The sequence below is a fragment of the Festucalex cinctus genome, chromosome 19 (genome assembly GCF_051991245.1).
Source record: "Festucalex cinctus isolate MCC-2025b chromosome 19, RoL_Fcin_1.0, whole genome shotgun sequence".
Lineage (NCBI taxonomy): Eukaryota > Metazoa > Chordata > Actinopteri > Syngnathiformes > Syngnathidae > Festucalex > Festucalex cinctus.
Genome location: NC_135429.1, coordinates 7,079,415 through 7,098,549, shown reverse-complemented (window position 1 = coordinate 7,098,549; position 19,135 = coordinate 7,079,415). Strand labels below are relative to the sequence as shown.

General features: G+C 38.9%; 1 protein-coding gene across 1 annotated transcript in view; it reads left to right on the top strand.

Annotated features, from left to right (window-relative positions):
- The window catches only part of csmd2 (CUB and Sushi multiple domains 2), a 175,266-nt gene that overhangs the window by 42,905 nt on the left and 113,226 nt on the right, over positions 1-19,135 (top strand). Inside the window, exon 4 of the mRNA XM_077506435.1 lies at positions 14,979-15,173. Within this exon, the coding sequence (XP_077362561.1) occupies positions 14,979-15,173 (195 nt within the window). The remainder of the gene's footprint in view (positions 1-14,978; positions 15,174-19,135) is intronic.

Genomic DNA, 19,135 nt, shown 5'->3' with positions numbered 1-19,135 from the left:
CCGTATAATGCGGTGCGCCTTATAGTGCAGAAAATATGGTTTATTTAAAGAATGAGTGCATTTCTCTTTTTATAATTTTTTCGTTTCATTTTATTTTTACCATTTCAAATGACTGTATTAATTCCTAAAAGGGAATTTTCCCAGTCACAACCCGTCCAAGAAAGATGAAAATAACAATGACCAACAGAGGGTGACAGAACGGGTAGACTGGATGTTCAACTTTCAGCACCCCGAATTTCTTAGATTAAAAACCAAAAAAATGTAAGGTATGGGGAGGGAAAAAAAAAAAAAAACAGGGCTCAAACTCTTCCCCTTTAAGGAGGGGCACAATGTGAAGCTAGAAAAACCTCGGCACGTAAAACCATATGATAAAAGACATTTAGGTTTGGGACAACACAGACATGTCCAGCAGCTACTGTACTTTTCAAGGCAAGTCTTCTCATTAATAAGTATATTCTCATAATGAGTATATTTACTCTAAACACTGTAGTCCGCCTAGATCAAATGTGACCATTACCGACAGCATGAAATATTAGTTGATAGAAGTCAGAATGAACGAACAAATTAGCATCATATTCCCAAAAAGGTCATTCATGGCCCAGCAGTCATTTGCCCTTTCTGTAACAATGTACATTCATGTTTGTTCGGAAATGTTATTGTCATTCAGCAGCAATATCTCCTGCGGAGGAAATATATTTCCACTTTATTCTTGTGGCTATTAATGCTCACTTAAATGTGTCACTTGCAGCATTCAGCAAACATTTGGTGAAAGCAGAACAAAGTCAACGAGATATGCAAGATATTCTCCCTACTCAAAAAAAAAAAAAAAGAATGTGATGTGAAGTGAAGCTTACCACTTCATCCTCTGACATGCTTCAAGTGTAATCAAGCGTTGATATTGTTTCAAACTAAAATGGTGTGGTGGAATCTATGATGTCATTTGCTTCAATATTTGAACAGACTGTGTGTGTATTATCTTTATTTGGGTTCATACACGCTTTTTTAGTCTTCCTTCAAGTCTTTTTGTTTATCACAGGGTGATAGAGACTAGTTTTTTTTCAACTTTGTAGCTACATGCGTTGAAATAATCCAATTAGTGATAGACCGACATGTTTTTTTTCACGGCCGATGCCAATCACGATTATTTGAGGGCAAGGAGACCTATAGCCAATATTTCAAGCCGATATTCATTTGTAGTCAGAGCGAAAATATTAGCGTACGTCAGAATTAAAAAAAAAACAAGCAAACAAAAAAAACCTTTTATTTTTAAACAAAGAATTGAGAGCTTTGCTTAAAAACTATAACACAAATTGCATGGAGCTTCTAGGGTCATGCATGTATTAAGTTAAATTAAAACCTAAGTACCATATTTTCCGTACTATAAGGCACACCTCATTATAAGGCGCACCTTCAATGAATGACATATTTTAAAACTTTTTTTCATATATAAGACGCTACAGTAGAGGCTGGGGTTACGTTATGCATCCATTAGATGGTGCTGCGCTAAAGGGAATGTCAACAAAACAGTCAGATAGGTCAGTCAAACTTTATTAATAGATTACAAACCAGCTTTCTGACAACTCCATTCACTCTCAAAATGAATAAACAGCTGTTTTATTATTTTCTCTGAGGTAAAGTATTTGTATTAGCTAGCGATCCAAGATGGCGGGATCTTCTGCGCATGCGCGTCACCGATAGCGTCTTGACAGCGAGTCCTGTTGCGGCCCAAAGATTGATCCATATATAAGGCGCACTGGATTATAAGGCGCATGTTCAGCTTTAAAAAAAAAAAAAAAAGAAGGCTTTTAGGTGCGCCTTATAGTGCTGAAAATACGGTAACTAACTAGTTCCCTCAAGTTTTCTCCTGTAAATAGTTTTCCAAAATTTCTAAATATTTATTTATTTTTAATAAACTGTAGTGAATTCCCAGTATCAGCATCATTTTTTATACAGTAGAAATTTAAATAAATCCATAAATAAAAAGTTCCCTTTATCTTATTGAGCAACTAATGCATGCGAATGGAGCTAATTTGGGGTTTTTGTCAGGGTTCGTAAAAGGTTTCAAAAGATCTTTGCAGACAGTGAAAAATTGTCTGAATATGTTTGAAAAGTCTTTGGACAAGTAAAAAGTGTCTGTGGACATCTCACAAACCCTAAATTTATTCCGTTCGAAAGCATTCACTGCTCAGTGAGATACCAGCTTTATAGGCCTTCAGATTCATAAAAAGGCTGATGCCGATATTTGTCAAAATGGCAAATATCGGCACCGATAATTGGTCGATTCCTAAAGCCAATGCTTGGTGTGCACTGGTAATACCCAGTGGCACATGGACAGAATGAACAACTTTTCTACATGAACCTGCGACTTTGGATGACCAAATTTGCATTTGGAGTCTGTGAGAATTTAGTGTCAGTTCAGTAACTTGATTGATTTAATGGGATTCAAGATTACGCAGAAACGGTTCCACACACTATTCATAGAATTCAGGGAAATGCCAGAATGAGTGGGTGTTTGAGTTTTAGCTGCAATGTGCTGGCGATTGTGTGAGGTTGAAGAGTTTGATTGGCAACCAAGAGGATTGTGTTAGCCGAAGCCACAAAGTTATGGCAATTGACAGCACTGGAGTTTCTTCCATGCCTGTCTTTATTTCCGTGTCACTGAAAGGTGCTCTGTGCCACCTACTGTTCCCGTAATGACACTGTGAGAGCACCTACCGTTCCTGCATCCTAAGAAGGGTGGCTTGTGAGGGCATCAACTGGTGTGAAAGCCGCAGCATAAACCGTAATGGAAAAGAAGGGCAATAGTAGTTAAAATAATGGAGGTGTGAAAGGCTTAGCGAAAGGTAGACAAGGGTGACTCACAGCCGTGAGGCAATGCAGCTACGCGAAGAGCAGGTTTGAAGCCCAGCGGCACAGTTCCCGCATCATTATTCCTGCACAGTGCTCACCGTCCTCTACAGCCATGCATTTTTTACTTGTTCATCTCTCAGCCAAAAATGCTCAAAATGATCTCCTTTCCTCACGGTTTGTTACCTGTTACCTAGTTAGTATAATTAGGCAAAAGTATACAGCATAAGATCAGAACCGTTATATGTCTATATACGCATATATATTAGTGCTGTCAAAGTTGAAGTCTTAACTTTATGTGCGAAATCTCAAACAATTTGCTCACATAGCAAAGCCAAATTCAATTATCATATTAGTTGTACGTCTTTTGCCGTATCTTCTTAGAGCGCAATCCTCGGCTGATGTTACCTCCACGGGGCCTCGCCAATCAACACTGCTGGAGTGAGTGCGGCACTTGTGGGCGGATAACTGAATCTGGAAGCGAGACGTTTTGAGACTTCTTCCTGTGAGAAGAATATAAGAAAGATGCATGTAAAGCTGAGTCAGCTTTGATCATTTTGGTGAATAATTGTATTTAAGGATCAAAGAAAGATATTAAAATAGTCTGTGAATCTACAATTACACTGAAGAATCAACATGAATTAAAGATTTTACTGAAGTAAAGTATGTTACAATCTTTGTAGAAAATAGCAAAAGTAGAAAATGTGATTAATCACAATTATAAAGACTCAAAAGAAGGCAAAATTATTATTTATTTTTTTGTGAGGCAAAATGAACATTTTGTGCCTCATCAAAACACATTGAAGGTGCGCCTTATAATGCGGTGCGCCTTATATATTGAAATACGTTTTCATATAGGCCATTCATTGACGGTGCGCCTTATAATGCGGTGCGCCTTATATATGGAAACACGTTTTCATATAGGCCATTCATTGAAGGTGCGCCTTATACTACGGTGCACCTTATATATGGAAAAACATTTTCATATAGAGCATTCGTTGAAGGTGCGCCTTATAATGCGGTGCACCTTATATATGGAAAGAGTTTTAAAATATGTCATTCATTGAAGGTTCGCCTTATAATGCGGTGCGCCTTATAGTGCGGAAAATACGGTACATTAGCCAGAAGGAGTGGCCTATAAGTATATTAACATAGATGAATGTTTTTTTACATTTTACACATTTTTGCCGTGAAACCCTTATGATCAAGGAAATGACCAGCTACAGATGGACAAAGAGCTTTGTGCCATTTTGATTTAGAACATGTAAAATGTCATCCAACACACTTTATATGTCACCCTGCCTTTGTCATCTCTAAACATTTGCAGGTGTGTTTATGGGTTGTTTTTTGTGGCATCAGTCTCCAATAACAAATGTGCAACTTCACAAAATGTGTAATTAACAATCTTGCTTGGCCTCTTGCAAATGTCAGCTTCCCACGCCTCGGGATTGTAGGCTTTGATGTGCATAATTAGAGCCCCTCCTTCCCCAACACACACACACTATTTAACCATGATTATTTGAGAACCTGGCGCCTTTTTTCAACTTTTGTTGTGATGACTATTACAATAGTTTGATGGCTGACTTGCATAGTTGCAGTAAATGGGGGGGAAAAAATGATGCCGTCAATATGATGCAGTAGCCTAAGCTCATTTTCTAATGGTTTATGGGAGGAAAAAGGCTTATGTAAAATCAATACATCAAAAAATATATTTTGGTATTGGTGCCACAAAGCACTAATCAAATCATGGGCAAATCATTTCTTCTTTAATGCAGTGCTTCAAATCCAAAATGGATAAATAGCAACAAGTTTTAAAAGTCATGATGTAGTTTCTTATTATCTTCAGGCAACATGATGCTAATTTGCTAGTAAATATACTGTACTGTCTGTCCCTAAGCCATTTCTTTCACTCTTTGTGCTATTTCAGTATCTCACTTTTTGTATCCTCCTAAAAGTAATTTCATCCTTTCTCTCTCCTCGGGATTAGCCGCCTTTGCTCGTTAGCACACTAGCCCTTTTCTCCCACATTTTCCACTTTGTCTCTCTCTGCACAATCCTTGTTTTGTGTGGATTAGTGGCTGTATTGTCTTCAGATTAGATTGTCATTGTTTTAGGCTGGGATGAGGTAGGAACTTCTCACTGTATATACACTCATCACGCACCATACTTTTTTTTTGTTTTTTTTTGTTTTATATTTTAAATGCCTCACGGTAAGGGTGGAATTTTAAACCACAGCAAACTGAAGCCATTTTTGAATTAATACCTGTCTGACAGTGTCAATCAACTCTTCTGGTATGTTGAAGGGTTTGTAGGCAGTAGTGTTCCATTGCAGAGAGTTGATGAAATATGCTAGTTGCAGTAAGAATGTGGCTATATTTCATTTACATACTGTATGCCAAAGCAACCAAATACCATTTTTTTCGGGCCCAATTTTTTCGAAAGATTTTCCCTAATTAGGGTTGTGTGAGAATCTTCACTGACACAGACAAGCATATTTATGAAATGTGAATATAGGTCAAGAAGAGGCAAACTCCACTCTGAAAATTCACGAGTTGTGTTGTAGTCGAGACCACGCCAACTGAGACCAGAACATTATCAAGACTCCACTAGACGTCGAGCCCAATACAAGATCAATACTTTTGGAGGTTGAAACACAATTACGATATAGCAAAGAAAAATCACAAAAAAAAAAAAAAAAAAAAAAAAAGCAGAACATGGCCGCCGTTAGCTCTGAACTTTAACAAAAAGGGCTTTTTTTTCATTCCTTGTCTTAAAATGGAGTGTTCTGATTTTAACTTTCCATTTAATGGCTACTTTACCTGTCTTTATGATTCCTCTCAATGTGCCGATTAAAGTTGCACATTGCATTCTGCATTCTATGTTTCTCACTGAGCACAATAGTATAGTATAGTATAGTATAATTTAGTATAGTGTAGTATAGTATAGTATATGCTACGGAGGAGACAGGACTTCCAGGTTTCACACATCAGCACTGTTTCCGGTTGCTGTTTGCGACTGGTCTTGATCCTGTCCGAGACGAGACCGAGTAAAAATGCCTTTGATTCCGAAATGAGACAGAGACCCTTAAAAAGTGGTCTTGAGACCGGTCTCGAGACCAAGACCAATCTCAAGAACTGCAACACTAGTTGAAAGCAGTCCAAGCTGGCAATGAACTGGGGGCAATACAAACAGTACAAACAAATCTGCCATTCATACCCATGCCCAGTGCATACAGAAGCACTTTGTGCATTTTCATAAGAAAAGAAGAATATACCAACCTGTATGAGCAGTGGGATGAGATGTTTGACTGTTGGTGGCAGCAGCAGGGGCTCTGCTCGTATGTTGTGACACAAAATTACACGAAACGTAACTGGACCCCATGGTGAGACCGAGATGGAATGCTGGTTGATTTTGTGAGAAGATCATTTGGCATTCATTTCCGACTGGAGATCAATACCTTCCATCTTGTAGATATGTTTTTGCTGTCTTTTTGTATATGTGATCCACAACTACCTTGTGATTTTGTTTGATGCGTAATGACCAACATGAGGTTTTGAAGGCATCTTATGAGAACTGAAAGCCAGTTTTGTACTGTTCTTACTTCATTTCTTTAGGCTTTGGTTTCCCTTAGTGCCTGATAGGTTACTGAGTAGTCACTTCCTCAGTTAGACTGATTGGAATGCATACCCATTAACAGTATTCGAAGACAGCAACGTCGGCGACTTTGGTAAACCCCTGTTTATAATTAAGCAGCTGCACAGTAAATCCAATTAAGATTTCAGCGGTGTTATCTTCTGTGATTAAATACCCAGATGGTTATGAACAGGAACGGGTGCATTTTCACCCGGTCTATAATTGATATCAACCAACCGAGCTCCTGCTTGGCTGCAGTGTTTAATCATTTATCCTCATACGAGCTCACTCTAATGTGGAGTCATTCATCAGAGAAGTGTTATCGATCACGCATCGCTTCGTCCCTCTTCTGGTCCCTTTCAGACCTTATTGATTCACTTGTTAGCCACCTAAATATCAAGGTCAATCATAAGGTCAAGGGAATTGGCTTTGTGTTTTCAAAACAGTTGTCGAATATGCATTGATTTCTCCGACTCGTTTTTACATCAAATTTAAAGGAATACAAGATTTATGAAAAACTAACCAGCTATTCTGTGAAACGGTTAATTTCAACTCTTCCCTGAAAAAAAACAAAATAATTATGTTGAGCAATTATTTTATGCCACTTTTTATGAATATTTTTGCATTGAGTACAGTATCGGCCATTTTGAACAGCATATTGCGTGCTTACAATACACATTGAATGACATGGTTGCCAGTGACAACAGAGACTCACGAGGAATTATCGCATCCCACGGCGGACATCAAAGGTGGAATAAACGCCCTATAGCAAATAAGTACTTCTTCAAAAGCAGTACAGCCACGGAGGACTCGCCAAAGATGTGTGTCGAGCCGTAAGTGGGGATGAAAGTGGCCGATAACAACTCATCCAGCCGGCCGGCAAGTCAACATTGGGGAACGTCTACAATTTGCGTGTTACGGAGCCTCAAATTACCAGTCAAGTGACCATTGACATTGTTCACACTGGAAATGTGGACGGTCCCTAACCTGGACGGTAAATATCCGGGTGACTTTTAGTGTGCTCGGCCAGCTACATGTCATGTGCTAAGCATGCTTTAGCTCACATTAGGAGAGGGCACCCCACCCCGACACGGAATGACATGAAATCTGACGTGCTCAGGATTGTAATCTGGCACAGTATTTGGGATAGAAGGTCTTTTTTTCTTGACCATTACGTCAGCAAACTCCCATTCAAGCGAACGACGGCAGCTGCCGTTTATGCACGGGATACGTCATCACAATCACATGACCAGGATAATGGCGTTCACCACGGTATGTTCTTATTTTGATACTTTTATACTCATTGGTTTAAAAGAACATTCAGGGAATAAGATGCCAGAGAAACTTGCACTTGTATTCTTTATACACAATGCCTAATTTAATACTGGAAAATGAGTTATAAATCTTGTATTGCTTTAAGTAAATAAAAGTGTGCCATGTCAGACGAATCTAAGTGAACCGGAGTGCATAAAGTGGAAATAATATATTCAAGTGGACACACACTTATGACACTCCAAGGCTGTGTAGTAGATCTCAGAGAACACCCACGGGATTTGAAAACAAGGAAAAATAGTAATGCCAGCAAATAACCTCTTTTTAAGGCCAGAGTTTAGGGGACAGATTAAAATCATTACATGGTGTGCATTTAGGAAGGCCAGAGGTCTTCAACTGCCACCGGTAAATGGAAGGAAAGGCAATTGTGTCCTGATGGTAATGGATCAGAAATGGAGAAGGCTAGAGTAGCCATGTGTGGATGAATTCACTCTCCCCTTCTAACTAAATAATTATCATGGACCAAATGCATGACTGCTGAACAAAAATGGCTTAAATATAGTATTGGTGAGTTTCTTACTGCCTCAAATAATACTCCACAATGCTGCATTGACAGCTGTGGTAAGTGCGAAACTAGGCACTATTTTGTGACCATTGCAATCTGATCACGCCATGGCATATGGGGTCTCTCAAGGGTCAATCCTTGGACCCCTTTTGTTCAGCGTGGATATACTACCCTGAGTCATATTCTTCAGAACACCAATATTGGATATTGTGACTATGCAGATGATACACAGCTATATCTATCAATGTCCTCAAGTGACAACAGTTTAATTAAGGTGTTGCCTCAAACTGCATGAACCAAAATTTCCTTTAACTAAACCAAAACAAAACTAAGGTAGCTGTAGGTAGCTCAATCTCTAAGGGTGTATTCAGACCTGCACTGTTTGGTCCGCTTTAAATGGACCAGAGTTCGTTTCCCACGCTGATCCGGACCTTTTGTGCAGGTCTTAATAAACAAACGAATCCTGGTGCGGACCAAACAAGCGGCCCAAGACCCACTTTTTGAGGTGGTCTCGGTCCGCTTCCAAACGCACTCGGTGCGGTTCGCTTTGCAGTCTGATCCGCTTCAACGGCAGGACATATGTGCCTTAAATTCCTAATCCTCTGTATTCGGTTTACTTACGCTGCTGTCAGCATGTTGTGGGGCGGGGCAGCGGAGCGCAACGGTTCCTTTGGATTACTGCACGCAATCGACGACGCTGTTCCAAAATTTGAAATCCTCCTTGAATGAGTTGCTCTTGATGCTCGCAAATTTCTTGCATCTAATAACGCCACAAATATGCAGGGCAGTAATGCAGCACGTTTGAATTTCACGTTTTCCTCTATTTCCAGGTTTCATTGTGTTCAATTTAAAATTATGCTACTGGTCTGTAAATCACTGAATAGTTTAGCTTCCGAGTAAATTAAAGAAATGCTGGTGGGATATAAACCCCAATTAATGGAGATCAGAGTTCAAAGTAAACATGGTGCATTAGCATTTAGCTGTTATGCTGCATCCACAAAAAAAACAAAAAAAAAACGGCTTTTCCCCTATACTTACTATTCCTTCAATATATTTTTCCAAAATCATGTTCTTGCACTGTAATTTAAGGAAGGCAATTTTTATTTCTCTACTTTGCATTTAAATGTCGGAATATTTTTTACAAGCTGCCTTGACTTGCCTATGGTACAATGAGGTGCTATTTCTAATACCTCGTCAGCTGACACCAAGTTTTGAAATATAAATGAATCCCGACATATCAAAAACCAGCAGAGCTGAAGAATTGGTGGTGACAGTTACGTGGTCATTAGGAATTTGTTTAAATGTTGCAGTCCAAATGGTTTCCTTTTTTCATTCTCTTTTTCTTTCTTCATACTCTACATACCGAAATACAGTAATAATAATTATTATATGTACATATTCATTGAATAAACACAAATGCAATACATGCACATCTGAAATGTAATGCTCACTTGTCACGTCAGTTTGACTTTAGACTCACAATGTCAAAAACAACATCACATGGTATTGGTTATTACTGATCTGAGGTCCAATACAAATTCGTCTCAATAGTTTGCCCTAAAATCAAATGCCAGCCCAAATCAACAAGATTTAAGTGCACACTCTGGACCAAGAAATTCACTCTATGAAGCTACGCTGGGGAGGGAAGAGTTGAGAGGGAAAGAGGACAGTGTGGATTTTAGGGGGCGGACGGGGATGAGCGAAGGCATTGATCAGTCGTTCCACTGTGCCTTTTCGACCTCAAGCCAGTGCTGCTTCTTAATTAAGGAGATAGTTCATACATTGTCTATTGACATGCTTGTGTTTGTTAATGTGACAAAGACAAAGATATTTGTGTATCACTGGAAGGAAGGCCTGAAACTGCTGTTTTGCAATAGATGGGAGAAATTGCTGATTGCATTTGTTGAGTGCATTAGAACATTCCGCGCAAGAGATTTTTCAGGTTTCCAGCATCTTGAGCAAACCGGTGCATTTTCATTTGCCTCGGCACGTTTACGGTCTGGCACTTCCTGTTCACATATTCCTCTCTGGTGTGCCTCGGCTGTTTCCAAGGCAACCTGGCGAGCGAGGGAAGAGAAGTCAGGTTGAGGGAGGGGCAAAGCAAGACAAAATGGAAGAGCGCAAGACAGACATTATACATTATACAAACCTGATAATTATTTCAGCGTTTGTTCATGCGTAGTACAATTGATCAGACTAACTCATAATGAGAAAATCTTTTTTTTTTTTTATAATCCCTTTCTTGATCATTAGAAAGTGTTCTTTCTGCACAGCACAACTGAAGTCAACATATAGTGTTGATCAGCTGACAAATAAGATGAGGTCTGTTGTTTAATACTTGAGTCCATGCTACACAGATGGTGTGATGATAGTGGCTTTCCTTGAGGCTTCCCTCGCTTCACTATCAGCGGGAGCATATCGGATTGGACATGATTTCCTTGTACAAACATTCTATCTACATAATCTTTGCATCTCACCTCGCCAACCCCGACGCTGCAACCTACTCTTTTATTGAATTTGCTGTCAAATGCATGGGGAAGAATGGTATTTAGTATTGAGATTTTTTATTTTATAAAGATGCATATATCTTTTACAACACTTATTTTTATAGATCAAATTTAGAGGGTACTCAAAAATCCCTTACAAATAATGCAAGTTGTGAGCCTTTGTCCAACTCACAGATGGAGGAATTGATTGAATTACTGGCCATTGAGCTAATGCACCTGTGTGTTGCCATCAATCTCACAATGTCATTCCAAACACAGAGCTGGAAGGAGACGATGGAAAGTCACCACAGCATTTATGCAGAACTCAATCTTAACGTTGAATGATTTTAACAGCAAAGCTTTTGCAAAAGTAAATCACTTTGGATTTACTTATTTCTAATTTGCATGCTCTAATGATACTTTTATCAATTCCTCTGCGCCTATATTGCATATATGCATATTGCATATATGAGTGATGACGTGATTGAATGTTGATACCGTATGATATAATACAGAGGTGTGGAACTGGAGGTGTGGAGTAAACATTTTTGACAGGCAAATACATTCAAACATATTTGCAAATATATTTGAGCATATTTATGATGTATTTAATTTAGAATTTATGAACATATTGGTATAATGAAGGCCAAATGCTAAAAAAATCGTTTATTTATTTTTTTTACTTATACATGCGCAAGGCAATACAGCATGAGGAAAAAAAAAGAACCGTGTTTTTAGCATTTTAACTTATTTGCAATATGTTTGAACATGTGCAAGTATGTTCAAACACATTTGTAAATCTGTTCAAATGTATTTAAATATGTTCGAACGCACGTGCAAATGTTATTTGCAAATATGCTCGGACTTATTAGTCTCAAAAAACCAGCATTGGCAGTTCCACACTTCCGTATGATATACAGTAACTGTCTATATGGTTTACATTGTCACTGTAGAATCAGAGACAGTAATAATAGTCGCTTTTCTGTTATATCATCCTTGTCGCACTGTCCAGGCATGACCAATCATGCCACGCTTAACTCAACTGTTACATTAGCTTAAGCAGTATCAATATTGAAATTGTAAATGCCAAATTCTTATCAATTGATATATAAGGTGCTGTATGAAATGTCATAACCATCCAAATGTAGACTTGCATATCTAGTGCCCCTCCAATCACCCAAATCTATCATTCAAAGTAATTTTTTCATGCAAATACATTTTGTCTCGAACACAAATTTGCATCCAAAATTGCAATTCTTTTAAAATAAATACCAGTGAGTCACAAGTGTACACGTGTATCTTGACAGGCAATCATGGCTAAAGGACATATAGCTAACATAACTTGGACCAAAGAGTATGACACATAAGCGCAGCCTTTCAAAGGCACCCAGGCAGGCACCATCACTCTTGTAAAGTCCAGAGGTCGTCCTGTGAGACCAGTTTCATGCTGTCCAAGTCACCAGAAATAAGAGGAAAATGGCAAGCAAAAGGGATAAAGAAGTGCAGTGGGTGTGATGGATGACGAGGTTCCTTTGTGTGCGAATGCGTGGCCGAGCATGCGTGCACACGGGATTTGTGTGTGCACGTGCAGGATTGTGGGCACTTGATCACCTTTGCGTGGCCGCTCCGTGCTCTGTAGACAGGGATGCCTTGATGGACGAGGAGCATCCTTTGCCGTCTCAGCAAGAGGAAGCGCGTAAAGCGTCTTGACCCCCAGGGATGAACCATGTCACCGTCTCCCATCCTGGTGAATTATAGAGCTGCCGTGACACCCAAGCCGCAATGGGGGATATTGTTGGAGGAAGGAGGGGGTGTGGGGGCTTTTCAAGATGGTTAGAGTCTAAAACTGCAGTATGCTAGACCCCCTTGCCAAATATTGCTTGTGATATGAAATTCCGTGCAGGAAAGTGATTAATGGTGAATAAGGTGGGCTCATTATGTTAATTGGTTATTTTTCTTCTGTGGTGGTTATATTTTTGTTTATTTTTCTCCCTTGCTTTAATTTAACCTTTTGGTTCAGCAATTATTCATGAACCTCTTGTGTTGTAATTATTGTTTAACCTGTATGATATGTTTCACTGCAAACCTTCACGCCACAACGTTCATATGCTAACCACGGAGCGTACTTGTGTAAATGCTAATCTTGTTTGGTAGCGGGGAGGCTGTGATAATAAGACCTTGTTTGGCCAAAGCACATACTGAATCACACCGAATGCTGGAAAGGGCAATTTAGAGTCGGAAGGATAACACAAAACAAAACATATATGGTGGGTTATACGTCTTATAGAAACCACTTTTTTTATGTTTGTATATAAAATATATACAATATCATTAATGTGACTACAGTTATAAGAAATAATATGCAAATACTTTGGAATTTTCTGGATTTCTGCATAAATTGGTCATAAAATGTGATGTGGTGTTCATTTAAGTCATATCAAGAGACAATGCAGTTTTCGTAACACACAAACAATACTATGTTTCATGTAAATGACACAATACAGGATGGACAAAAACAATTACTTTTGATGTAATCGTTTGCTGAGCCTGTCCAAGATGAAGCCATGACCGTACATAACCTTCACTGATGAGCTTGTGTAAGGGATGCCAACAACAGTACTGTACGTTCGTGAATCTCACTCCCCAGATGCCTTACAAATGCGGAACACAGTAAATTCTGAGTGAGACCAAATAGACTCAGTTTTATAGTAATATTTACAGTTGGAAGAAAGTAAAATAAAGAATTTGAAAAAAATAAAAGTCACTCAAGGGTTGAGGAACAAATTCACAACCTTCAGCTTGGGAGACAGCCGATCTACTCCCTGAGCCACACAGCTCCTGCTGTGAGTTAATATATTGTTCGTGTCGGCTTGAATCTTCGTAAAGCTTTTGGTCCCCTCTTGGAGATAAGCAGTAGGAGGGGCATAGCTCAGGTGGTTGTGTGGCGGTGTCCCTAACGGAATGTCACAAATTTGTCCCTCAACCCTTGAGTGACTTTTATTTTATTTATTTGTGTTCAAATTCATTAGTAAATAAATATTACACTAAAATTATGTCAATTTAGTCCCACTCTAAATAGAGTCAAAATTACAGTGTTTACTGCATAGGTTGCGAGCTACTAGACTTTGAACTGTTGAGGGTTTGAGCCTAAGGGTGGCTGGATGTTGCTTACACTTGTATGTTGGGAAAATGAGTACATTCTTTTGTTTTCAAAGATGTCACCTTTGGCAAACACTTTGGTAAAGGTTCATCGTCCTATCAGTCGATAAAACTTTGACCCAGAGTTGTTTGGGTTGTCGGCAAACTTCACTACTGCCCCCTGGAGGTCGGTGTTGTTCACTAGCAGCTCTTTTTGGGTCGTTCTTTTAAAAAATGTTCATATAAATAAATAATGTGGAATGGACATGTGATCATGTCCAGAATAAGCACACATCATAGACAGATAAGTACAGGAAAATAAGTGGTTTAAGCACCATTTTCAAATAAAACCCCTGAATGAATCTGTGAAATGGAAGTGAAGCGAGTATCGTGCTGGAGAGATGCCAGGAAACTGTGTAGCTGCATGAAAGCCATTCTGTCCTCTACCGAGTGCCTGCAGAGACACTGAGTTGCATCCAAAGTCCAGCACATGCTCTGGCCAACTCACTCACTTTTCTGCGGAACCGCACAGGACTTATAGCAGAAAGTCACAATACACTCTTATGTGCACAGTGATTTATCCACACACTCCAAAGACCTATTGTTCAGGACTCAGCAAGCTAAGAAGGCGCCATCTTCCTACTAAAATAGTCTGTTTACCGTAGGCACATCCATTTTGCCATTATATCCCCACTGAATGGTGCTTGGAAAGCTGAAGTCTTTTCTTACGAGAATGCAATAGCTGAAGCCAAAACAGGTCCAGGAAGTAAAGCTTGCCTGAACAGTACTCTATATTTCCACAACTGAATTTGCATGAAAGCACATAAGGTCAATAATGAGATGACTTGCATGTGAGAATGAATGAACAACAAAAGAGTCAATTTTGCATTAATGAATGATGTAGTTATGGTAATTTTCAGCACTGTAATTTGCATAGTTTCATTTAATTCATGTATATCATGTTCTTTACATATGACGCAATCCTGGTGTTTTCAGTGCAGAAGTTTGAACTAAAATGGCTCCTCTGTTTCTTCCAGCTTTGCCCAGCTACACTTGTGGTAATCCCGGGCTGCTTCTCAACGGTCACCAGCAAGGGACCACCTTCAACATTGGGGACAAAATCCGCTACAGCTGCAACCTGGGTTATGTGTTGGAGGGTCACACAACGTTGTCTTGTCTTGCTACTTCAGCTGGTACTGCTGCATGGGATTTTCCTCTGCCCTACTGCAGAGGTAAGTAACATGGCAACATCATGAAAATGTAGTTGAATTGTACACTAAAAAGTCATGCTTTTGATGGAATCCAGTTAACTCATTCACTCCCAGCCATTTTCATAGAAGCAATCCCGTTCACTCCCGGCTGTTTTACTGGATTTTGACTGATTTTGCAAGGCCCACAGAATATTGTGTTCAATTGCTATAAAAGCATGGATCCTACCAAAAGAAAGATTAAAGTCTCTTCTTTCATCAGGAAAAAAAAAATGTTTCTATCTGTTTCCGTTTTGCAGCAATTAGCATTAGAAGAGAGCTAAGTTTAATCAGTTTTCACAAATCTATTTAAAATTGTAATTGAGCTTTTTTTCTACATGGACCTTTTCTCTGCTACCATCTGCTGTCCATTTGTGTAATAACTACCATTTCTGCAACCGTTCTGTGCAATTGAGAGGCTGCATCAAAGCCTTCTGTATGCTCTAGCATAAAAAACAACGTATAAATACGTCATTGGGACACTTGAAACATTAAAAAAAACGTATTTACACGTTATTGGGAGCAAATGAGTTAATAGGCTAAGAGCATGGTTTACTGGATCCATGTTGTGCGTTCTGATGAGACCAAGATAAACTTATTTTGTTGTGATGACTGTATTTCTCATACATGGGTTACATTAAAAAGAAAGGAAAAACAATGCTAATTCCTCTAAGGGACAAGTTTGTTAATGGAGTTTAGAGTTTCGTTTTTTTCAGTTTTTTTTTTTCCAGTAAAGAGAAAATCCTCTTACCTTTCTGACAGTTTCTGATGTCACTTCAGCCTTCATCAGAGCTGTCAAACTTTCTTAAAGTCTTTAAAAGTGGGCTGAAAAAAAAAAAAAAAATATATATATATATATATATATATACACACATATATATATATATATACACACACTATATATATATACACACATATATATATATACACACATATATATATATATATATATATATATATATATATATATATATATATATATATATATATATATATATATATATTTTTTTTTTTTTTTTTTTTTTTTTTTTCTTTGTCTGGGAAAAAAGCAACTCTAAACTCAGAACGTAGACAAGATGAGCGCCATAGCGCTATTACGTTTGTTAGTGGTTCAACTCCATACATATTCTGGTTCTATTTTTCGATTGCTAAAATCCACTGTTTAGCTTCCACATTGTGCTTATACTGATATCTTATTTAGCATGACAGGACCTCATATGTTAGCATCCAGTCAGGCAGACATGCCAGTTGCCCCTTCTCACAGTCAGACGGTACCCCTGCAGCAACACCTGCCAGTTTGGAACCCTCTGAGCCAAGTTGACAGTTTCGCTTTTTTTTTCTTTTAGAGATAGTATACTGCAGCTGATTATTACTGTACTGTCATCAGGCCTGTGCTCTGTATGTCTGGTCTTTTACATGTATGTGCATTCAGTATTTACTTCACCTGAATATGTGGCTTATGTCAGCGTGCCTGCTGTGTGGGGAGCTGGGATACTGAGCCATCTGCATCCAGGCCAGGAGTCAGGAAGTCCACACATGAGCGAGCATACATGGCCGGGCTCGCACACATGCCAGAAAATGCAGCTACATGCCTGCACAATGCAACATTAAAATGCATGCATTTCAATAACCATTCGTTGCAATTAATTCATTTTCAAAATTCAAATGTTTTATTTTTATTTATTTTTTTACCCTCGTTATTATTCACCACCAGCTTGCCGTTTAGAACCCAAATCTGTAATTTCATTTTCCTCAACAATGCTCACCCAGACTCCTCAGGCACTCAAGGATGTGATTCTGTCAGCTAGTCAGCCAAAATTACATACAAGTTGTTGAGGCTGGCAATTTCCCTGGTGATTAATTCAAGTTTCCCAGTAGCACATGAAATTCAACATGTACGCCGGCGGGCGTCTTCACAATGCATAAGAGAATTTTTAATGACACTCCAGTTACATGCAGTGGCTGCCCATTTGTGTCGGCGCAGAACTCACAATCTGCTGTTTGGAGCGGCTGCCAAATGCTTCTTGCCCAATTCGGACAGTTGACCTATAATTGAGGGTAAGCTATTGGTGGCTTTTACTTTGTGTCCATTTGTCACATACACTCACTGGGCCCATTAATGTGTATGGCTGATCATTTTAATTAATGAGATGCTAAATGAAAGAGGTGTTAAAAATTAATTGACATTGTTGATAGTTCACAATTCCCATTGCCTTAGTATGCTGTAGTTAGGATAAGGGAAAGTAAACAATCAATTCAACAAGATGTATTCTTCATGAGAAGTGTTCATTGGCAACATATATTTTATATTCTAGTGGTTGTCTCCCAACTCAGAGGTTATGTGCTTGAACACAAGACCCTTTTACCATGTGGATGCATTCTTCAACAAGTTACTGAACACAGAGTTACTCTTGATGTTGTGTCATCAGTTGTGTCACATGAGGCAGGACACGTGGAAGACGGCTTGCATGAAAGAAACCTCTGACACTCTCAATGAGCAAATGCACAATTCTATATCACAGAATAAAGGCCTATATGACAAAAAAAAGTGAAAAATACAGGACCATAGTCACTGCATAGTAACTGACAATATCATCAATACTGGGGACAAATACAAGACCAGAGCTACTTCATAGCAACTGACAACATCATAATGACCGTAGCCTATATGTCAAAATAAGAGTAATCAAATACAGAACAATAGCAACTGACAACATCACAATGTCCCAGTCTAAAACAGTCACAAGAAGTAGATGAATGTGCAGACAGTGTAATTTTAAAGTGGAAGTGATTCACTAGTGAAATCCCATTTACCATTTGTATGTAATAAAAATAAGAAAAAAAAACACTTTTGTAGAAAACATACAGTCAATTATCTACAGTAATGCAGTTTTATACCATATACTCAAACTATAACCACAGTGATTCTGCAAAATCCCGCGAATAACACACAATATTTGAAAATAAAAAATAAAAAATCCCAAATCGGGTGTATTATACAGGGATCTTACTAAGCATGTTGTTTTGTCTTACTTGGATTTAGAAGCATTTACACTTTATTGGTATGTCTGAATCTTTAATCATTCATATTATTCACTCTTGATAATAAATGATGGGAAAATATGTTTTTTAAGGGTGATTTTGTGGGCGTCGTAGTATACAAAGGTGCGTGTTATTCACGGGACTTTACGGTTTGCCTCCATTATCCTCTTGTGAAACCGTGAAAAAATAAATACCTTTGCTCAGTTGAGATGCTGGACTGTACAATGGTCTCATAGTTTTCCTCACACTGCATTTGCTAGTGGCAGACGCAGAACGGAGCAAACAATACAGAGGTGAAGTTTGGAGCCAGATACTGCCCTTCAAGTGTGGGGAAAGCTATCCTGTGTAGAATTTCAATGCTCTCCCTCATCCACTGTCACTCCCACTGCAACCATCACCCCTCCCGCCATATCTGCCTCTCCTCATCCCCCAAGCCTTCACTTCTCTCTCCGTCACCTGTCTTCTCCCTCTCGGTGCCCTTCTGTCTTGGTTTCCATCCTATTTAAGTTCACACCTCACAGGTTTCCGCTTGTCTCTACACTCTCTCGCCTTCCCTCGGGGGAGTTGCAGTTGTGACAAGTGGGATGGATGATGGACAGCTCGAGTTGGCCACCCATTGACGGGTCTCCCATCAGACTGAGACAAAGACACAATTTAAACACAATTTAAATTAGTGGGGGAAGAGTCATATTCACAACTAGTACATTTTGTACCATACACAATTGTGGATCATTCTCATATGGTCAATGAAGAAGTGGTAGAAGATAACAGTAGCCAGGCAGGAGAGATATTCCAATTTTTCTATGGCATCCGATGCTCTCTTTAAAATACTCTCGCCGTGACAAGAGCTGCTTTGATTAACACAAATGTGAATTAATCAGGGTGTAATTATGTCTCCCCAAGTT